This window comes from Lissotriton helveticus, chromosome 2_1 (genome assembly GCF_964261635.1).
Source record: "Lissotriton helveticus chromosome 2_1, aLisHel1.1, whole genome shotgun sequence".
Lineage (NCBI taxonomy): Eukaryota > Metazoa > Chordata > Amphibia > Caudata > Salamandridae > Lissotriton > Lissotriton helveticus.
Genome location: NC_136059.1, coordinates 1,974,326,716 through 1,974,350,887, shown reverse-complemented (window position 1 = coordinate 1,974,350,887; position 24,172 = coordinate 1,974,326,716). Strand labels below are relative to the sequence as shown.

At 43.0% G+C, this 24,172-nt stretch overlaps 1 protein-coding gene across 2 annotated transcripts in view; it reads left to right on the top strand.

Annotated features, from left to right (window-relative positions):
- Positions 1-24,172, top strand: part of SH3D19 (SH3 domain containing 19) — a 656,725-nt gene that overhangs the window by 189,824 nt on the left and 442,729 nt on the right. For both annotated transcript variants that reach the window (XM_078676919.1, XM_078676918.1), the window contains exon 2: positions 16,248-16,287. In XM_078676919.1, the coding sequence (XP_078533045.1) occupies positions 16,248-16,287 (40 nt within the window). The remainder of the gene's footprint in view (positions 1-16,247; positions 16,288-24,172) is intronic.

The following is a 24,172-nucleotide window of genomic DNA, read 5'->3' as shown; positions in this document are numbered from 1 at the left end:
TAGATGGGGTGCACAGGGAGATGTCACGGAACCCTTCCCTGTGGACAGAGGAGTGAGGCAGGGTTGCGTTCTGGCCCCCACTTTATTCTCCCTCTATATTAATGGCATAGTTGACTTTTTGAAGCAATTTCCGACAGATGCCCCATTATTAGATGGGGAGCGAGTTCCAGTATTAATGTTTGCAGATGACACCTTGCTGGTCTCGCGGACCCCTAGCGGATTACAAAAGTCAATAAACGCCTTTGGTGACTTCTGTCGGATTCGGGGCTTGGAAATGAACACATCAAAGACTAAATTTATGAACTTGAATCCCGCAAAGAAATTCAAGGGGAAAATGAACTACAATGGGTCCTCACTGGAGGAAGTGAATGCTTTTACCTACCTAGGCATCTCCTTAAATGCCAACATGAACTGGAAATCCCACATGGACTCTGTGGTGCTAAAATTTAATCAGCTGGCAGGGGCAATAGCCCAAAAACACAAATCTTCATTTACAAGACCTATCCAGCCAATAATGGAGATTTACAGCATGAAAGTGTTGGGCGCCTGTCTTTATGGATCAGAATTATGGGGTTTCACCAACTTGAATTCATTAGTAATTGCAGAAAATAAATTTCTTCGCCGAATAATTGGTGTCCCCCAGAGCACCCCCTCGACCCCGCTTCAATATGATCTTGGGAGGAAAAAGATCGAGGATACGGTCAGACTGCGTCCCCTCCTTTATTGGAGGCGTGTAAAAACTACTCCTGAACTGAGTCACTACGCAGCTGCCCTTTTGGATGTTGTTAATTCTGACAGGTTCCATGAAGTACCGTGGCTCAAAGAAGTAAGGAAATTACTTCAAAAATTGCACCTTGAGCATCTGTGGACTGCAGTAGACCCACATGTTTTTCCATCTAAGATTTTATTTAAAAAATGTATTGGGACATGATAAATAATACTGTATTGATTTCCAATCAACCATCCGTGTTGACATCCCAGTTTCTGGAATTTAAAACTACTCCAAAATTTGAACAGTACTGGGATTTGATTGCTAAGCCTCTAGACAGGAAATTGTATTTTCAGCTTAGAATTGGCTCTTTACCCCTTAATGCTTTTACGGCCAAATGGTCTTCCGGTAATGTAAATACTTGCTTTTATTGTAAAGCACATGTAGAAGACATCCCACATTTTCTGTTTGTTTGCCCATTATGTGCTGCCCCAAGAAGTAGATGGTTAAAGCCGGCTTGCAGGAATTTGGGGACAAGGAAATATATAGAGGCGCTAAGGATTTTAAAATCAAATTGTGCCCCCAATCTTGCAATCGCTGTAGCCAAATATATGGGGTGGGCTTGGATAATACGTATGCGCACTTTAAAACTGTAATTAATTATCTATTATGACAAAATGTATTCCCCTAAGATCTTGTGCTGTGACTTGATTTTACAAATGTATAATTTTACTGAGTTATTCGTCAACAAAGTACAAAATTTAATATGTATTTTAATTTGTTCTTAAAAATCTAGCGTAGTATTTATTCTGTTTAGCCTGGGGATATATGCTTTTATGACAAAGTTGTCGAATAAAGTATTTAAACTTGAAACTTGAACCTACCAAACATTTACATTAAGAGAAATGGTCAATCTGGCTTTCAGTATGCTGTGGCTGGAAAAAATTGGTAAACTAACCCTCTCCTTGAATACGTGATATTGACTAGCATTTCCACATTGTAAGGTTGACAGCGGCGGCTCCTCTGTTATGGTGTAGGAGCGTCCCCCCCACCTGCTGCCAGCGCAACAGGCAAACACATTCATAAACTGGCAATAAATATCATTTTATTTTGTGTGGCAGGCTCGCACTGTTACAGCGTGTGGCAGGGGGCGGATGATTAGTGCAATTGCACTATTACTTCAGCCCCCTGCCAGTGCGCAAATCAGATTGGCCGGCAGCCTGCAGCCAGCCAGATGTTTACACTTCAGAGCGTGCAATCCCAGGGCTGAGAAACAGCTGAGTGATTGCAGCCACGGACCTCTAGCTTCAAAATGAGTGCTGGGCTAGCCTGCTCCAACCAATCCTAGAGCTGCCCTGCAGCTCCAGGATTGGTTGGAATCTCGTGGTACAAGGGAGGAAGTCCCTCCCTTTCCGCCCCTAGACGCCGAGGAGAGCGCCAAAAGAGAGAGACTGCTACCAGACCCTGTGGCCAGCAAATGCAACATATATATGGTGAGTTTTTTGAGCATTGTGCCCCACCATATTTTAATGTTGTCGGCAGCCACTGAAGGTAGATAGTTTGAAAGTGAATGTAGGCTAGCTCTGAGCGAGCCAGCAAATTTGGAAAGGATGTCTAGCCAGAGCTGAGCTGGCTCAAAGGATCCAACCATAAGCTGAGACATCAAAAGATTTGGCATGTAAATATCATAGCAAATGTCATATAAAAATATGGTAAAGCACTTTATAATTCTAGCTAGGTTATTTATTGAACACTTGTGTTTAACTATAGTGTATTACACTGCATGGACATCTGTTAAAAGTAATAATATTCAAACATGTTTTCCCCACACCAGTGCCCTGACCTCGTCATGACTGAAGCAAGAATGACAGTTTATCATACGCACTGTATATATGGTCATTTTGTAGTTTTATGTGGCGTGACATTATCAAACCATACACAAGTGACGTTTTTAAAATAATGCACATCCCTAACTGACTTGAAGTACTTTTAGGTTTGAAAATCATCATAAGGGACAGTTAAATTAAGTGATTTATTTACATAAAATCACACAATTTGGTTACGTGGGAAAGCCAGATTTTGTAAACCAGGTGTCTTGGTTACACATAGTGCTGTTCAGCTACAGGATGAATCTCTGGCTCTGTCCTTTTCACCACCAAAGCACCATACTTTGTGCTCAATTATGTTATTACCTATATTAGTTCACCTTATTCAATAAATGTTAGTATTACATGCTAATTCAATCTGACATTATATTAATACATATTGGATGTAAAAGAAAAATGTCTTGGAAAAGTACAAAGTTAGGCAAGCTCAAGGGAAGTCCAGGAACTGTTTGTAGGGCTCGGGCCTAGCGTACACTGCGCAGCAGTGTCGCGCAGCGAGAGTCCTTTTCCCGGTATTTTGAAAATGGACCTGGAAATTCCACGCAGCTCGTGAGTGTTATTTCCAAGGTCCATTTACATTGGCCTTCGCGTGCGTGCTGTTTTTTAACAGAACACGCAATAGGCGGTCGCGTAGCTCCGCCTATGGCCTATTGGTGTCTGTTACGCGCACCAGAGGCCATATGTTTTGAATTATTCATAACATATTCTCGCAGTGGCGCGCGCACCACTCGCTGGCTTTTTTTTTTTTTGGGGTGAGGATGGCTGCAGTACATTAAAAATAGATTTTTCCCATTCGCTTTTTTTCAACACCGAATCAATGCTTGATGCAATTTGATTCCAGAAATAGTGGACAGTGTATTCGTATGCAAGTTTTTCAAGAGTTATCTACCGTTTAACGTGAACCAAATGAGGGCTAACGAGAGCCAGCGAATAAGTGCAATACTGTATACTTTTTCTGTTTTGCTCCGGCATATTTATAATTAATGCATGTTTTGCGAGTGCCAGTATGTTTTAAAAATTGTTTTTTTTTTTTAAACTAAAGGCAGTGATTGAGACTTGGTAATTCAAATCCCTTTTTCCCCCCCCTAACCATCCTGCCTCCTTTCTCCCCATTACACACACACACACACACACACTCGGGCCATTAAATCAGGCAGCCCCAGAGAGCCTCGGTAGGCAATTGCTTAGAGCATCCTACCTGCTCCTCGATCTCACTTCCTGCTTTTCAGGCAGTCTAGTTATCAGCTCACAAAAGAACAACAGCTATTCATCTCCGCAGCCCTGGCTCATCGTAGCATCATGAAAGAGAAAACCAAGCTAGATTGCCTCCTTGGACTGCAGTAATGAGCTCTGCCTTTCAAACCAGGACCAGGTACAGGGGAGGAGAGTAAACCGATCCTGCACCGCCGGCCCGGACAACGCGGAGGAGGAAAATGGCCTGCATTTATAGAGCTTCCCCGTGCCTGCGATTTGCGAGCGATGCTGCTGTAATTCTAGCCGCAGCGCTCCTGCTCATTCATTGCACTGCAGCTGGTGCTGAGAGGTAGGGCTTGCCTGCCTGGCAACCACCTGCAGAGCCTCAGAGATAATTTACATTTTTGGGAACAACACGCTGCTCTACTCTCGCGGCAACCGAGGAGGAGGCGGCGGCGGGAACGCCAGCTCGTTATGTTAATATCACTGCCTTTCCTGGAAATAAGAAAACGTACGGAGGCTGCAGGTCAACACCTTAATGACAGCAATAACATCTATTAGCAAAACAAGAAAACTCACTGACGTTCTGTAGAGATTATTTTCTGGTTACAGGTCAGCACTGATACGGGTGAATTGCAGCTTGGCGAGGCTGCAGACACACACCACACAAAAGCATATTTTTAGAAGTGATCGCGTGCTCTAGTGCATTTTTGTTTAAAAAAAATCTACATTAGGGAGAGAAAAGGGCAATGCCTGAGATATTCGGCTCTGTTATGGCTCACAGTCCTTATTAGACCAGACTTTCCACCTGAGCCTTGCTTGGCTTACCGGACCCTATTTTCTCAAGCTTCAGTTTGCACCCATTGTGCACTCAACTATGTCAACTCGATTCAGCACTATCTATTCTCTTATATTTTGTGCTATGATGAAATTCATAGTATTCCGTTTGTTTTTTAATTCTCTATCTATTGTAGCTCCCTAAATGAAGACCCCCAAAACACTTAATGAAATGGCCTCACATGTTATCGTTTGTAATTGTTTTTTTACAGTTCTACATGCCCCTCAGGAAAGTTGTTATGTATTCCTTATGCGCTTATGGTCTGCAGGAATATGTTACCAATAAGTAATTATTTTTACGTCTCAGGGCCTCGATTTGAAAATATAAAATGTGCTTCTGTGCATGCTCAGTTGCCTCTCGCCAGTCCTGTTCCTTGTATTGCAGTAAGAGTTTGGAAGTAATTCTGATTTGGGAGGAAATTCATGTTTCCGTTTTAACTGGGATTAGAACTGTTGTGGTAATACCGAATGCACTGGGGGTAGGGGCGAGGTGCTGTTCCATCGAAGGAGCTGTGTTTCAGTCGATGAGCCAGTTCTTGAGGTCCTTCCTGAATTGGGGCAGTGAAAGTGATTGCTTGAGGTGGAGAGGCCTGAGGAGGTTCTAGGTCTTTGCTGGGAGATAGGAGAAGGATTTTCTTCCGGCTGTGGTCTTGCAGATACATGGGACAGTAGCCAAGGCCAGTTGGGCGGAGTGGAAGTCTCTGGTGTGTGTGTGTGTAATGAGTCGGTGACTTGCAAAATAGTGTTTGCAAATCGCTATTAGGAAGAGGTGTGCCAAGGGCATCCCTTCCTAATAGTGAGTCAGAAGCACTTGCAGTTTACCACCTTACTATAAGTTGGTGGTAAGCCATGTGCAAACGGGACGGGGTCCCCTTCCCCTTTTTAAATGGATGTGAAAACATTTCTTAAGGGCAGGCAGTGGTACTCTACTCTTAAAAAATTAAACAAATAAACAAACGTTTCATTGTTCTTTTTTTAATTGCATCCCCTTTTCCTTTAAGTCTGCATTAAAAAAACTGCTTTATTGAAAAAGCAGTCACAGACATGGTAGTCTGCTGACCCCAGTGGTCCACCACCCCAGTGAGTGCTGACCATTCCTAATGGGTCGTAAATTGCGACCTGCCTCATGAATATTGATGAGGCAGGTCATTTACGACCCCATTAGGAATCAGAAACAGTGTCCGAGACACTGTTGTACATTCCATTTTGCAAGTCCCAAAACATCGCAATGTGTGACTCGCAAAATGGAATGGTCATACATCTGGCCTTAAATGCCATGTGCAGCAAGAGTTGGATACAGGGAGGGTTGCGGATAGAGTCTGGCTGAAAGCCTTGCACATCTGGTGATGGGTGTGTGGGAGGTCGGGCATGGCCACAGGACAAATCCATTGGCCAGTCCCTGCTGCACAAAGCCAAATACTGTGTGCTCTGGCAATTGGGCATGTGAAAGATTGGGCACGCTACATGTCTAAAAATGTGCTCCAAACTGAAATAGATTAGCCAAATTGTTACCTATATGCCAGAATGGATCCAGAATGGGCAAAGTCCTTACCTACATTGAGGCTACACATTTAAGCCCTAAGGAAAATTTAAGTTTGCAAACAAAAATTATTAGCTACTAGGTTGCACATAAGCCACTATAAATATAAGGTACTAAATAACCGACAGCCTGTTCATGTGCTTAAAGACATCATTAGCATTCAGAAACGCCAAAACAAAACAAGAGTCATAAGTTCATCTTGTGTGGTCCATATTGTCCATCAAAGGGTATACACTGGCAGGTGGTTCTCTCTGGAAAATCCCATCTGGTGGCCCTGAAACCCCAGAATGGCCATGTTCTGTAAGCAGGCTAACTGCATTTGCCAAGAGGCACTCTCCGCTGAGGACAAGCTTCAGTCTTTACATGCTAAGTGGAATAAATATTTGTATGTCTGCTGCTACGTAATATTTTTCAAAGTTTCTTTAAGAATTCTCCCCTTTATACTGGGATAAAGGTGCACAGTCTAGTGTTCCAAGGGCATCCAACAATACCCCCTTATATAAGCAGCAATAAAAAAAAATTTTATGCATTTGAAGTTTTTCTGTAGCTCTGGGCGTTTTCTAAATTACAATTTAATATAACATTTCACAGTTAGAAATAATATATTGTGACCTTTGATACAGGTGCGTGTCAGGAAAATTGGAAAGATGCCCAAGTAAGGCAAGCAATGCTGTGATAGCATTATTGATCATTATAAGAAATGGACGTGACTAGGAATCAAACATGTTACGAATCCTGTTTGAGAGGGGTTTTTAAATGCAGTGTCAGCAAAACATCCTATTGCAGTGTTATCCTCTAGAGAATAAGGTACCTAAAGCCTGGCATGGTGAAGCAAAGTGTAATCATGTGGATGGAGAAGTGGCTTCCCAGAAGGTTATTCTGTGTCCAGTTGAAGGATTACAGTGGTGGTGGACGGAGCAAGAGTTTCTGGGACAGTGAAGAGGGAAGAGGGTTGCGAGGAGGGAGGGTAGGTGAAGAAGAAGATGAAGAGACACTGACAGCTGGCGGGGTAAGCAGGCCATCTGTATGTTTGTCCCCCCCCCCCCCTCCGTCGTAGCATGCAACAATATCGTCTACTAAAACATCTTTTTAAAAAAAAACGAAGTTTAGCATACATTTGTTTACATGCAAAACATACTTTTAAAATTGACATTCACACACATATATGTGATAATAGAGTTATGGAATAGACGACATATATTTAAATATAACGAGCATTGGCAGAGCCAGTAGGACTAAACTATGGAACATTCCGTCTTTTCCAGGTGCTTTTGGCAATGCTGTGCCATGTCGTCAAAACAATAAGGTGTGATGAAGCATTTGCACTATTTCACGAATGCACAATGACATATGTGTGCGTTTGATTCAGGACACGTGTGTGCCAGTGGTATGATGCTGGTGCCATTTATCTTTATTTTTTTACTTACTTGGTAAATAAAAAAACATTTCACAGAAATGCGCAAATGAAAAAACAAATGGACTGCAGTTGGCAGGCTTGATTTTTTTTTTTTTAACAACGGAAGAGATGGGGAAAAGGGGGAAAGCAGCGCACAAGGGAGAGGGGGCAATTTAGAGACTGGGGGGGGGAGAAGCGCATGATCTCGAAAAACAGCACACAAGGGGTTCGTGGCAGAGAATCATATGAGAGAGTGAAAGCGAGGAACATAAGAGCAGTGGAAGAATAATACAAGGAAGAGAGTAACATGGAGCGCGCAGGGGTGGACATTTTGGCGAGAGAACAGGAGCACACATGCACGCTCTTGTAGTGCTTAACCAAAAAGATAAAAGTAGTTTCCTTAAAAGTGAGCAGTAGAAGTACACGTGTAAAAGAGACTATGCTCCAGCATAGGAGAAACACAATATGGACAAGGAAAGGCGTTGAATAAGAAGCAAGGAAATGAGTGACAATAAAGCTAACCAGTTGTAAGGAATGGTTAGGCTGCAAGCCCCCCATAGGCCTTTTGCAACCAGACAGCTTGTGCTGATAGGTTCGACCTAAAAAGGGAGATTGGGTTTACCACCTCACCCCAAAAAATACTGTAAAGAACAAAACGTGCCTGCAAAAAGCATTTTGAATATGTATGTATGCAATTTTATTTGTGTGGGTGTATATATGTGTATATATATATGTATGTATATATATATATATATATATAAGTGTGCCTGTGTGTATGGCGAGTGATATAAGATGTGTGTGACCTTCGCCATTGCAGGACAAGGAGAATAATCTTCATTTAAGCCATGAAATGTATAAACGCAAGGGAGTGCTGAATACAACTGGTACATACAGGAAATGTGCAATGTTTGAGTCTTTCAAATAAAGTTAAAATACATTCAGGCACCTGCTCAGGTTACCAGCTCTTTCGCCTCTATATGCCCGATTGTGAGCCTGGGGCAACGATCTGGAAGCACTGATACTGTGGGGATCTTTATTTTCCTTGGCAGGATTATTTATTGTTATTTTTTTTAATCAATATGCTATTTGTAAAGTACAGCTGGCACTCCCAGGGAGTGTCTTGGCCCTATCAACGATACGTTTGCGTGAGGGATTTCATATTCCTAAGTATTTATACATTTTGAAGAATGTTCAGGTCCTCCTCTCTTTGTCCAAGGTGCCATGCACCTAACTTGGTTCTGATACATATGTTCTGCTGGTCATGTCTAGATGCTGCGGCTCTGGTCTGGAGTCACAGATATACTTACCACACTGACGGGGCGCAACAACCTCCATACCTTGGAGGGGGCACTGCTGGGGAAATGTAGGCAGAGGAAGGCGCAAAAAGGTCCCACTGACATACACCTAGGAGCCTACTTGAGGTGCCGCTGATTCGGTCTGACAACGCTACTGCCCTGTTGTGCCTGGTGGATTCGGTGTTTGTTGTCTTCATTTTCCATGATGGAAGGGAGGGGAGACCTGCAATCTCACATGAAGATCCCACCCAGAGATCCTACCCAGAGATCTGGAAGAAGGCCATCGTTAAACCTTTGCTCAAAAAGCCTTCCTTAGACCCCACTATTACGGCCAACTACAGACCCATTGCATGCCTTCCCTTTCCCGCAAAAATCGTAGAGGCCATCATGAACCAGCAGCTCTCAGAGTTCATTGAACAACATGAACTCTTGGATGATACGCAGATCGAATTCCGGAGGGGACACGGAACTGAGACAGCGCTGATAAAGGCCTCCGATGAAATTAGAGACATCTTGGATTCGGGAGGAGCAGCAGTGCTTATTCTGTTGGATCTCTCGGCGGCCTTCGACACGGTCGACCATGCCATCTTGGTCGACCGTGTTGCAGCCCTGGGGATTAACCACCTGGCCAAAGATCTTATAGCTTCTTTTCTAGCTAACCTCAAACAGGCAGTTAAATTGGGCAATTATTATTCACCGACTTCTGAACTGCCATGCGGGGTCCCCCAAGGATCCTCGTTAAGTCCTGCGCTTTTTAACATTTATGTCGCAGACTTGGCAAGGGTCATAAAATCTCATGGGATGCGTTTAACTACCTACGCTGATGACACCCAACTTGTGCTGGCGGTGCATAACGGCCCAATGGTGGCAGCTAAGTTTCAGGAGGGGATACTGGAGGTACAAGCATGGATGCACAGTAATTGCCTAAAACTGAATGCTGAGAAAACGGAGGTTATGACCTTTGGTAACATCTCTCCAGAATGGTCCCCGACGTGGTGGCCTACCCAGATGGGTCCTCCCCCGGTCCCAGTCGCAAAGGTCAGGAATCTTGGAGTGATCTTTGATAAACACCTATCTTTTAAACATCATGTAAACAAGGTTGTCTCAGCTGCCTTCTTTATGTTGAAAAAGATAAAGAAACTGCTACCGTACCTACCAGCATCAGCTGGAAAAACACTAATCACCACCTTAGTGTTTTCCAAGCTTGATTACGGAAATGCCCTCTTTTTCAACACTCATAAATACATTCTGAACAAGCTCCAATCTGTTCAAAATATGGCAGCTAGAATCCTTCTCAACATTCCTGGGCGCCAGTCCATCTCGGCAGCTATACGCCATCTTCATTGGCTAAGAGTGGAGAGCAGGATCAAATTTAAAGCCTTATGTATTGCCTATAAGGCCATTCATCATACTGGCCCGAAGTATCTAAATGAGGCATTTCAGGTGTATACCCCTATAAGGAACTTAAGATCAGCAGCTAGTTGTCTACTATCTGTTCCCCGAACAAGAACTACCACCTGGGGTGACAGACGATTCCTGGTAGCAACTCCCAGATTGTGGAATTCACTCCCCTCACATATCAAAACCGCCCCAACTCTTATTTGCTTCCGTAAGGCCTTGAAGACTTGGCTCTTCAATCAATAAGTTTGTGTGCTGATCACTGTATCCTAAAGTATCTTACTGCGCCTAGACACCCTAGGGTATTAGCTGCGCATTAAAAATCCCATAAATAAATAAATGAAAGTATGTTGATTGCTACTTGTGGTTTTTACGTAGGATGCCACTGGATTAACCCCCATGACTGGTTTGCAAGGCAAAAAATATGCTATCTTTATTAATGCTCATGATGTCTTTGTGATCTGCTATCTTGTTTGGTTTGTATTGAACCATGTGCTCCTGTCGCAGAATGCTATCCATTGTAATGGGCGTGTTGTACTGTCGTCCGTTTAGGTTGGCAGCATATGCTATACACATGATGATCAAAAATCAATGAAAAAATAAGTATTTATACATTTTGAAACTAGTAATGGGAGATTACCCCAGAAATAGATGCATCTGCTATACATTTCACTGTTTTCCCAAGTCACATTTCAACAGATGTTTACTTGCAAAAAATGTGCACAACGAAAAATAACACTGAAATCGGTGTACAAAGAGGCTTGACATTAAATTCTGCACAATTACAACGTAGCACACATAGGCCATATTTATGAAATGTCCAGAAAAATAATGGGGTAATACCGCACCTACTATTACCAATAGTGTGGGGAATGCCTGCAGGACAGTACTCCAGTGCAGTATTATCTAATCAATATGAGTTTTTTTGCTCAAAATCGTCAAATATGGAAAACATATCACAGTTACCTGTGAAATAATGGTTTCATTACTAATATAGCAGGCTACAAACTATGCTGCAGAGCTTTACCATTATCATGCCGCCTAGGATTATCTGGAAATTGAGAACCAAATTATGCATTAAGGTTACTCAATTTATGCAGCAGCAAAGAGCTAATTATGCAGCACATTATTTAGCAGCATTATGTTGAGCTAGACAACTTTTTGTGTTGAAATTTGCATAATATATGCCAAATATGCAGCACGTTTGATAAAAGGTGTGATATTTAGTTGATGCTGCAGCCACAGACCCCATTAATCTACTGACCCACACCATTGTTTTATAAACAATTTTTCATGAAAGGTGAACAAAGCCTAAATGGTCTAAATGCCCATTGTTAGCTGCAGTTTGAAGAGAAGGGCTTTGTAGATAACTATCCCAGAATAAACACACAAAATATTTATCCAAGCCACATGTATAATGTGGTTCTATATTTCCATCTCATGGTTTATGATGACACTAACGTCTAGAAGCAATATTAGGCTATAGTAAACGGTTACCCGTTATGTGCCCTTTAAATATACATATTCAATAATATTTATAATTACCAATGTAAAGAAACCCTTTGGAAGCCTCTGAAAGGTTTCTGGGAGACCAGGCATGAATGATGTTTTGGCTCAATGATTTAATTCCAGAGAAGAGCTACCCCCACTCCTTGTAGAGGACCCCACCCAGATATGATTCACTGAAACCTGTCTAGCTCTGTTTTGCCGCGGAGTAAGCTCAGGTTTTTCTTTTATTGTCTGCAATATATTTTTGCAATGAAAATTAAAACAGTTTGTTATATTTTTCTGTTTTGCCTGCACAGCGATTGGGTTGCGTTTGCAAAATGTGTTATAAATAAGACATTAACGTGGCGAGAGCCCTCCCCTTACATACCATTGGTGGGTCACTCTCACGTCCATGCTTCTCATTGGTCAGCGCCTGTTGCTACCTCCTGTTTCCACTTTCGCTTCATGTGTTCCTGTTTTCTATGGAGCACTGAACAAGTACAGTTTTCTGTCCGTGGCCAGTATCCTTTCATTCGCTGTAGGCTTTCAGAGGTACTTTATTTTTATTTCAAATCATTTTTATTGAGTTTTCAAATAAATAAATAAATAGTGATAAACACACTGGTAATGATGAACACAATACTAAGATAATAACCAATGGCAAAAAGGATAGGGTACATATAAATCCTAAGAAATACAAAGTAGATTGAAAACAACAAGTTACTCAAGTACCTTTCCATATGAGTCGCAGTGAAGCTGTAGTGACATGCAGGTGGACAATCAAGCTGAGTTTCACACGAGTAATAGTGGAAAATACAATTCAGTGCAGGGGTATCAAGCAAGTACAGTTTCCCAGTAGTAATGGTAGAAAATACAATACGGTACAGGTGTAACACAGCGGATATAGTGTTCTATAAGCATTACCTTATGGAGGGTGTGAGTCGATTTTCACGAGGGTCGTGCGTCAAGGGACTTCCATAGCTTCCTGTGTGATTTGCGCCAGGGAGAGGCGTGAAGTGCAACGTTGTCCGCTCCTCTGAGGAAGGATAACCATTCTTGCCACGTCCTAAAGGAGACTTCATTGGGGTTGTTCCACTTATTCAGTAGAATTTTACATGCTAAAGTGAGCAGAAGATCTAATAAGTATCAGTCATTCACATCTGTGATCTTGGGGTCAAGAGCACCTAGTAGGATATAGCAAAATTCCCTTCAGAGGACAATGTTGAAAGTATTGTTTATACATTTGTATATATTATCCCAATATGTTTTTAGGATAGGGCAATGGAAGAGTATGTGGGCAAGGTTACCACTGTGAGATTTACAATTCCAGCATGTAGGGCTTTTGCTAAGATTAAGTTAAAAAAACCCTCTCAGGGTTCCAATATGTCCTATTTATTAACATCAGCTTGGTTTGCGATAATATTTGAGAGATTTTATTCGAGAAGGGGGTGATATGTATCCTCTCCCAGTCGAATGGGATATTACTACAGAGGAATTTTTTTAATGTGAGTCTACCACTGCATTAGAGTGAGCATTGTTGGAGCCCTCTCTACTTCTCCCCATATCTCCCAACCTTGTTGCTTGTTCCTGTCTCACCCTCCTCTGACCTGGTTGCTTGTTGTGCAATCCTCACAAGCGACCTCATGTTTTGTATCTTATGTTTCTGGCTCAAACTTAAATGCCTTGTGGCAGAGAGACGAGCACTGTGAAGGACGGTCACTAACGGCATAGTCCCCTAATTCCAAACACCCAAATTTGGCAGATCTTTGTTATTAATAACAAGAGACCTCATTCTGTCAGCCAACAGCATTAAAATCTAAAGTTAAGGGGAGAAGATAGCTTGTAATTTTCAGTGCACTCCTCACCCATGTGACTACTCTAAGGTCTCCTCGGACGTTGCTTTATCCCATGGCCGTCTACCTAAGCCAGGTCACTGTTATTAATAAGTGTGGGATCCAGATCTGTGCTTGCACTGTTTTAGACACTCAATACCCTGTTTTAAAAATGGGTGGCATGCAAACACAAAAGCCACGCACTGTCATGTACGGCCGGCGAACTTTCTACAGACAAAGCGAGCAGACATGGCTGTTGACCGAGAGCAGGTGCTGAACTTCTAGACAATTGTGGCTTTTGGCTTAGTAAATATGATTACGATTCTACAAAGTGCTGTTCTCTACGTTGACTACAAAGTGCTGTTCTCTACGTCGACTCCCATCTGTTACGCTCTCTGTGTGCACCTTGTGGCATAGCTGCAATGTTTTCATTGTGCTTATGTGCAGACCTGTCCACTAAAAGAAAAAGCATTGGCAAAGCCAATAGGTTTCCCCTATGTGCGATCTATTGGCTTTGTCCAAGTGTTAGACATGCTGCACAGCAGGGCGTGCTTCTGTGCAACATGGCTTAAAGTAAAGAAAACAATCACTGGCCATGTCATGCATTCTACATTTTTTCTTTGCTTTAAGCAATGTTGCACAGTGGTATGTGCTGTTGTGCAACATTTCTAAAAACATTGACAAAGCTAATAAATCTCTATTCGGAGAAACATTTTGGCTTTGCCAGTGCTTGTTGTTTTGAGCAAGTCTTCTGTTTACAAAGGCTGTACGAATAAACAAATGCAGGCTTGTGTTTGTACAGAAGGGATTGCAAACAGTAAACACGTAAAGCTGGTTCCAGATTGTTTTGTGTTCCAAGGCTGGCTGGCTGCAGACATGCTGTCCTGAATTTAGCTTTTAGTATGGGAGTTGAGCTTTTGAAGTGGGTAGTCCCTCTGGTGATGTGATGTGCCAGTGACATCCTGCAGATGCTAAGCTTTGCAAACACAGACATACACAGATGCTGTTTGCTTGCACAAACGCGGCACTTTAGAGCCAAACTTATGGACTTTGTTGTTACTGAAGTTAAAGAACTGAATATGACAAACAAGATTATGTTGCCATGTACTTTTTTATGAGTAAAATGGCCCATTGTGTATTATAGAAGCACTTCCTGGAGGTGAAATGATTCACCAAACTGTCAATGCATTCGGCGAGGCAGAAATGTTGCTCTAGATGGCGCCAATCCTATGTAGGTATATTTTAAAGAATTGGTAACCATGAGTCTTGCCGGCAGCTGCGTTGTGAAGCCAGACCTAAACATTCTGCCAACTGACCTCCAAACAAACTCTGCACTTGGATAAGATCGCACAACTAAATAGGTAGGGAAGATAATCCTTGTTGGCCCATGTGCCATTTAGATGCCCTTTCTTAAGATAGTGACCAAGAAGCTTTTTTGGCCTATGTCTTCCTCTTGATCAGGAGAGGTCTGTTCACCATGCCGTGGAGCATGTTAAACTCCTGGACCAGTGGCGTGGAACTTAGGTGTGACCTATTGTAGGAGGAATTTGATTTATTCCAAAGTCTACAAGATGATAGAAGACTGGGTTATGACACTAACCCAACCATCAATATTGATTAAATGAGTGTCTTGGACTGACGTGGTGGCTGGAAGGTGAGGAAAGGGATGGCCATGCCCCGTCCGGTCCCCTCTCGTAGTACTACTTCACCTTCCGCTCCAACTCCTTTCAACACATACTGAGGTTTTCAAAAGACTTACAGCTAAGTTGTAGTGTAATGGATAAGGGTGAGCAGGTCAAGTGAGCATGGAAAAGGTGATGCTGAAGATGTTTGTTGCAATTGAAAAAACACAGAGTTAAATGGTTTTAAATGTCAGAAACTTTCAATTTATATGCAGAGTTCGCAACATATTTTTTCCAAGATCTAATACTAACTTATAGTGTACATTTTGTAAAAACAAGAAGGTGATGGAAGAAGTGCTTGATTTACACTCAGCCTCTGGCAATTGTTTGGGACTGCATTCCAGACTATCGTTTTTACCCACGTTACCACTCCAGACCTTCCCTAAGAAAATCAGTGTTTTTGAACAGAAAGGGGCACCTTCCTTCACAAAAACAATTCTGAGAGGCATTTTCCTCTTTCACTGTGAGCTGCAGAATGTAGCACACATAGAAAGAGGGAAAAACGAGGAGAAATCAAAACATTTCTCCTCCTTACGCCTCCTCTGGGGAGGCTTCTGTTTTTGGAGCTGCCCCAGGTTTACATGATTTTGTAAATATGGGGCAGCATCAAAATCCATGGGCGTTGCGTGGGAACCCCATGCAAAGACCATGGAACCCCTCCTTGACGAAGAGTAAGACAACGCAGTGACTTGCACTGCTATGTCTTACATCTATGAGGCTGTGCAAAGCCATGCAGGTGGCTTTGCACTGCTTCATATGTATGGTTGAGACGCCTGCGCAGCCAGAGTATCTCCATTCGCATATTTAAAGCTAGCCAAAAATAAATTGAAATGATGCAACAGTTAATGAAATAATATTTTCATATGGAAGGTCTTTTAGAATGTTATCTTGCGGAATAGACGGAAGGAATGTTATGTTAATATGTCATATTATACATTTATGCGTGTGTGAAACAGATGCAATCTAAGTTATGCTTTGCTTTCTTTACAGACCGCTCTGAAAGAAATAAGCCAGAATCCCGCTTTTCAGGGTAAGATTTTGTATAAATACTTCTTATCAGCATGAAAGTTGAAGAATTACTGTTAAGACTGTGGAAATCCTCTCACCTTTTGATATGTATTGGTTATTGACACCATGGAAAGTTGATTGTGTAATGCACTGATTTATTTATTGTTGGTTTTAAATGCTGTGTGTGGTCTTTAGGTTACTTTAAATTAAAATCCTGATCCGACCACCAAAACCTCGCCTTTTCATTTCCTAAAACATTTTCACCCCCTCATCAATCGCCTGCTAAGTATCTAAAGACACAAAAAATGAGACACCTATCACTCATCTGCACCATTCTCATTGTTTTTATGCTTTTACCTTTGGCCAGTTGGGGACCTACCTGCCAATGCGGTAAAGCTTTTTTTGGGATATTGGGGCTCCTTGACAGCTTTCTCAACTTTTTTGAAGGTGGACCTGTAAGCAACAAAACATAGTTTTCGTTTTTCTACCTCCTGCACACCCTACTGTACCCGACAGGTAACCTCAGTCTATGCAGACCCTCCAACAAAGCTTCCAACTTCTTTCATGTTAGATGAAAATCAAACAGTCATCAAGCACCATTGTCCGTCCCCACTACGGCCGCTGGTTCTGATGCCACAAAGCCACTCTGAATTCTCCATCCCCACCCATCCATCTCCTTTCGGGAGAGAGTCTTTTATTTTCTGACCCAGCGGGAGTCCATCACCACATGGATGCCTCAGATCTGGTGTGCTTTAGCTGCTAAGCACAAGTTTTTCTCTCCCCTTTGGGGCCACTTTTCGGGAACATCCCCTGGCTGCCCAGAAATGTTCCTCTGCCCTTTCATTGATTTTGGAAGCAGAAGTTCTGGTCTTTGTGCAAAAAGGGTCCATTAATGTCATGCTATTCAGAGGAGAGGTGTAGAGGGATTTGCTGCCTCTGCTTCCTGGTTCCCTGGAAAGACAGGGGCATCAGACCCATTTTGGATTTGGAATTCCTGGACCTGTTTCTTCACCAGGGCAAATTTGTGATGGTATCTTTGAGTCTGGTCCTTTTGGCCCATACAACCACTCTGAATTTTCACCAAGTGCTAGCAGTATGGGCTGCCTCCCTCCAAAAGTCGGTTGTGCATGTATTTGAAAGACTTGGATGACTGACTGGTGAAGGCAATTTTCCCCAAGTTGTTTCTTACCACTTGGCACCGACCGCCGCCTTTGTTCATCGACTCGGATTTTCCACCTAGCACCATAAATTGTATCTTACTCCGATTCAGCATTTGCTGGTCATTGGCGGAATCCTGAAGAGGGCCTGCATTTGGGATTTTCCCTCTCCTTTGAATGCTCAGTGGAGGATGAGGTCTTTTCTGTGGTGCCTGAGAGACCAAAGGCCTATCTGCACGAGTGGAGAGCCTAGTGTAAGTACTTCCAGATTAGCAGATGTGTTCTTTCAATATCCATACTGGCACATGTTAACGTAGTGACTGATGCCTCCAATTTGGGCTGGGGTGGTCCCCTAGGGGAGATGATGGCGTGAGGCCATTGTCCCTGGCACAACAACGGCTGGATATCAATGTACTGGACCTTCAGGACATCCCGAAGGTATTTCCCTCTTCCATCTCATGCTTTGTGGCACAGGTCCTCTTGGAGAACACTACTATTTTTCAGTACTTCAACAGGTAAGTGGTAGCGGTAACCAGGACCTTATGCCTGGAAGCCCTGCAATTGTGGCAATGGTCACTAACCACAGAGATTTTCTGATTCCAGCACACGTGGCAGGTGCTCTGAATGGGAGGGTGGGCTCCTTGAGTCCGCTGTCCTTGGAAGACCACAAACTGGAACCCCACCCGGATAGGATGGGGTATGACCTTCATTCAGCTGGGGCATCCTTGTGTTGATCTTATTGTTTTGGTCCTCAATACAGTATCCTCTCTTCTGTGGCATTCACCTCTGTGCTTCACTTGGCACAGTGACTGCTTTATGCTTTCCCTCCAATCCCTCTCATTTTGTAGATGCTGCCAGCGGTGTGTGAGGATGGTGTGCAATTATCATCGCCCCAGAATGGGTGAGAAGGATTTCTTTTGCCAACCTAATGGAATTCATCCAGATTGGACAGATCAACTTTCGCAGAAGAATGGTCTGATCCTCACCCAAATCCCCATACACTTCAGTTCCACATGTTGAGATTGATCAGTGCCAAATGGAGGCTTTAGGTCTTCCAGCAGATGTGGTGGGTGTTAATTTAGCTTCCCAGAAACAGCCGCCAAGTCTATTTCATGTTGCGCGGTGGTACAAGTTTGCATTCTGGTGACAGGGTAAGGACGTGCATCCTTTTGAAGCTTGCCTTTCTATCTTCTCCGCTTTGCGCACTCCCTCAAACAGCAGGGTTTAACATTCTCAGTAGTGAAAAGGTACAAGACTGCAAAGTCTGTTCGGCATGCTTTTTTCAGGTCGAATCTGGTTCTTAAAAAGTTTACTGTGCATGTTTCTGCACACCTTTAATTGTTTAACAGTGTGATTTAAACGTGGTTCTCTCTTTCCCTATGCAATCCCAATTTAAGTGGATGCCTAGCTATCCTGTCCACCTTTTGGCTCTGAAGATTGTGTTTTCTGGCGACCATTACTTAAGCCCGCATGGCCGGTTAGATGTAGGCTCTGTCTGTCTGGTCACCATATACCGTGTTTTACCCAGACAAGTTGGTTCTGTGCACTTGCTGCTTACTTTTTGCTGTGTGCCAATTGCTTTTACTTATGGTAAGTCACTTTCGCATCATTGTTCCTTCCACTTCACCCTTCTTAGTAAGAAGAGCACCCACACAATCTGAATCCTAAGAGTGCTGACTCCTCTTACATCGATCAGACAACATTGGATAAGCTGTTTGTCAGTTTTGCTAGGGTGAAGAAATTAAAAGCAGTAATAAAAAGTACCACTTGATATTGAGTCCTCTTTGCATCAAGATCTGCTACACATTACTAAAGAAAGGGCAGTCTGCAGGCATTCATGCACAAGCCCCCCATGCAATGGTGGCTTTTACAATTCTGGCCAAGGACGTCAGGGAATCTGATAATTGGTGGATGACTTCCTTGTACCCTTTTTCCAAGAATTATTGCTTGGCTGCTCAGGCAAAAAGTGATGGCTGTAAGAAGGAGAAGCGTGGCTCAGTGGTTAGAGGCGGCAGACCCGGAAGCTGAGATCGGCCGTGGACCAGGGTTCGATTCCCCGCCTCGGCGGGTCTCGGGCTCAAAATTCCACGGACTCGACAATTCTCGCACCGGTGCCTACTCGACTCACGGGGTCACACTCTGCGACTCTGGGCAATAGCTTGCTTAATCTCCACTACGGCCCCTCGTGGCGGGATGCCTGGCTTTCACCTTGTGGATACCCTGCTGGGGTATCTCACAGGGGAATACCAGGACGGGTTCCCTAAGCAAGCGCCTTGATACCTTCGGGTGATACGTGCGCTATATAAGTCGCAATACAATACAATACAAAGAAGTTCTCTGTAAGTCCTTATTAAGTTGGCACTAGTCTGTGCTTAATTTGAGCTGATGGTTGCCGAAGGGGGCTACAAACACTTATTTTCTTGACTGGACATTTCTCAAGAGCAAGAAAGGGAAAAACACATAAAGGGGAAAGGAGGAAGAACAAAATGGAAAACTGGGACAATGGGAGAAAGAACGGTACACAAAATAATAAGATAACAGTGCCGGGAGTGTCGATGCTGGTTTAAAGAAGTCTGAGGTGAGTTCTACACTACACATCCTTGATATTTAGCCTGCCGGCGCTAAGAACGAGCTTCTGATCAGAACTTCAGACACCGGCACTCATTACTTTATAAATCAAGCACTGGCACTAGTCAGTCCCGGCTCTGCTTAGGGAATCCTTGATCCTTCATCCTTCATATGGTGAGGAATCTGCAGGGAGACAGAAAGAGCAGGGACACCAGAAAGAGCTTGCCAAAGCTTTGCTAAGCCATTTCTGGTGGATGTCATATCTTCCTGCAGATTCCTCACCACACTTGTGAGACCGTGCTGCTCCTAAGAAGGTTCCCAAGGCTGTTATGTTTCTTCTGCTGTATGGCCTGCAGTCATTAAGCTTGTTTTGGTTCGTCTCAGTGATTCTCAGTTGAACATGGAAAAAGTGAAGGAGCATGCCAGTGCACCAAAGTACACCATATATAGGCTGACGTCATCTTGTCCAGGTTGGACAGACCCCTGAGCTTCATTGCTGCTACTGCTAAGAGAAACGTTCCTAGGTTCAGTGCGGTGCCTGGGAATATTCAGAGGTGAGGAATCTATGGAAATACATAGTTTGCACCAGAAATAGCGCCACGGAATGTAACTAACTTATTCCTTCGGCTACAACACTGCTCCTATATTTTATTTTAGTTATTTTATTACAGAACTGATTTCAATGATCGTTCGTCTCAAATACGAATAAGATTGATGTATTTGATCCAACTGTGGATGTATCTTTATTATTAACATTGCATGTAATCGAACACATATGCAATCTAATTTGAATGTATGTGATGCATTAAGGAGAAATTTCTGGAATGTGTTTGTGATCATAATGATTGATTCGCTCATCACAATTGAATTTTGCATACTGAACCATAAAAGAATGTTTATATTTGTGGGTTACTTTTAAAGCATGTGACCGCACTACATTTACCAGCATACATATCATGGTGCCTTAGTTTGTTGCCTTGCTGTAAACTTTCACCTAGATGGCAACATAATTATATCGCTGGGAAGAAGCTTGAAGACTTGGGCTAAACGTGATCTTTTTTGTACTGGGTTCAATACAATTTTGAGAAAAAACACAGAAAATGTTGATATGGACGCAGTCTGACTGTACTGTATTGAGATTAACTGACTAGTTTTACTGGGAAGACCCCTTACGATTTGGATGGCCCGGCAGGAGTGACGTGTCTAATTCTTCCCAATGATGTCATTGAATGTGTCTTTTATGGCATCATCTTGGATGTTATGTTGACACCTCCTCTTTCAGTGAATTTGGGGTACGCCTCAGTAATTAACAAAACAGGTGAATTTTAGCTGTTTTAAGTTTTAGAGCTGCACTGTAACGTCCTTTGTACTTTAATTTTTAGGGAAACTTGTACATTTTGTTCTAGTAACTCCAATTATTTAATCTGGATAAAAGACAATGGGGCACATGCATCAATGTAAGGAATTGCGATTCCTTAATAGCGATTATTAAGGAATTGCTATTAAGGACTCGCAATTCCCTATGCATGTATGAATCGCTCAAAAAAACAAAACTCGATTCCTACAATTCCCTATTAGCGAATCGCGATTCACTAATAGGGAATGCCTTCCCTAGGCCCATAGGCATTAATGGGAAACCTCTCACAATTTGCGATTACCAAAAAGGTAATCTCAAATTGCGCATGCAATTTCAAGGGTGATAGGGGGCCAAAAGGAAACCCTGATTCACCCCCAAAACTGGCATGTGTGCACATGTGGCACACACATATGCCCTAAGGGCATGTGTGCGCCATATGGCACTTAGAAAAATGCATTTCTAGTATTTTTCGAAGGAATTGCAGATTACCACCAACTTGAAGTTGGTGGTAATTTGCAATTCCTTAATGCTAAGTCGCAGTCTCCGATTTGCTTCTTGCATTGCATTTAAAGAATCGCAAAGTGCGATTCCCTAAATGCATTCGCAAAATTGGTAATCGCAAATTTTGCGATTACCTATTTTGCTATTGTGTTTTGGCTTGATGCTTCCCAAATGGCTAATTACCCTCTGCGACCAGTAATTAGCTTGATGCATGTGCCCCAATAACTTCAGTTTGTGAGTTATTAGTAAATCTGTATACTCGATAAAGACTGAATTGAATTGCCAGGAAGAACTTTGAATGCATTACTCTACATAAAACAGTACATTAAAAGATTTTCGATAAGGTAGATAATGGGCAGAACTATTTATTTTATCGAGTTACCCTCCAAAGACCAATGCAAGTGCTGTCATCACGTCAATAAAGCTAAATACCAGAATGACTAACAGATCATAAAATAAAAACATTTAGGTGTCTTGCTTTTGCCTGGCCCAATGTCATGCGGATCACCTCAATCGATTCTGTTTTTAGGGGAGGGTTGCTAATACTCAAAGTTGCGGGTTGCGTAGGTTTTTTTGTCAAAAAAGTCCCAGAAGCAAGGTTCGTCACTCATAGGGGCATATTTATGAGCCCTTTCGAGTCGCTCTTGCACCACACAATGTGGTGCAAGAGCGACGCAAATAAATGAAATTTATGAAGCCACGTAAGGCAACCTTGCATGACTTCATAAATTTAAAGTTATGTAACGCAGTGCAAATCGCTGCTTTGCATTACTCTACGTCAGGTAGTTGTGTCCATGGGTGTTCCCACGCAACCTCCATGGATTTTGACACGTTCCCAGATTTGCTACATCAGGTAAACCTAGGAATGCGCCAGAACTATACTCCTTCCCAGGAGAGGCATAATGTGGAGAAATATCTTTATTTCTCCTCGTTTTTAGGTCTCGGCTAGTAACGCGCTGAAAGCGCGTTCTCGCCGAGAACTATAGTCGGCGTCTCAGCAGTCTGAGAACGCCGAAGTGAGACAAGACCTGGCCGCGCGCAGCGTTTCCCCATAGGATAACGTTGTGCGCGCGGCCAGGTCTTTTCTCCACAGCTTGTCAGAAAGGACCGGATCGCGTCGCGCGCCTCTCTGGAATGCAGGGGGAGTCTGCAGAGAGGCGCGCGGCGCTGATAAGCGTCGAAGCTAGTTGTTGCTCTGTGGTGGATATCGGGTTACCGGTGCCTCCAGCCCTCGATTGCGCCAGCACCTTTAAGTATGTGGTATCCCATTGCTTGTTATTCTTGAACTGTTTTTAGTGTCAACATGAGCATTCTGTTGAAATAACAGGCTGTGCTTCCTGTTGATTGCTGGTATCTTACTCATCTGATCAGTACAGTGCAATTGCCCATCAAAGCTGCTGTTTTCCTTGATGTGCCAACTTGTGTAGGACTAACAATTGTTAACTGCTTTTGGACATATTCCATGTTGCTTTGCAAAGTGCTCCAATTGCCCGTTTGACATCTGCGATTTCAAAATCTCGAATCAAATCCTGGTTTCAGCATCATCTACGGTTTGCGAGTATCTGTCACTGAAATTGGGTCCAGACTCTTTGACTTTATTGATGTGAGACCCCTTGACCATAGTCTTCATTTATTGATTCTCTCTACAGCGCTCCAGACTTGTTTTCATCTGTTTTCTGTTTCAGAATTAAATGAATTAAGCAGCGGGTTCTGATTGTCATTATCTTATTTTACTGTCTGTATGCTTTCTTAAGCAAGCTTTTTGTTCCGTTTTGAATTTTGTTATGTACTGTGCCGCATAGTCAAGTTAGGCACAGGGCATTTTTCATTTATCAACACGTATAGACCCAGATATACACATTGATTACATTGTTACTCTGCCATTTAGGCTATGTGATCCTAGCGTTTACTGCCGGGAAAGATTAGAGCAGCTCCGACCGCAGGTAACGCGAGTGGACGCAGATCACACAGCCAGGCAGGCAGCGCGCCGGGACTTGAGATGCTGTCAGGGAGAAACAGCGCAAATAAAACAGGGTGCCTCTGAAGCTCCTTCCATCCCGGAGAGCAAAGTCTTAATCTGAGGCTGGATGAACCTATCACCTGCTGAACGGCTAAATTACTGAAGAAGAACAGGCACTGGTAAATCCAACCATTCTGGATGTAACCTTGGAAGAGAAGCATGCGCACGTTTGCGTTTGTACATGTGTCAGCACAAGGAACCAACAGAGGGACAGAGATGTATAAAACAGTCCCTCATTTAGTGCAATATGCGCTCCTTTGAGCTGCAAGGGTGCAGACAATAGCATTAGGAGATAGAAATCCTC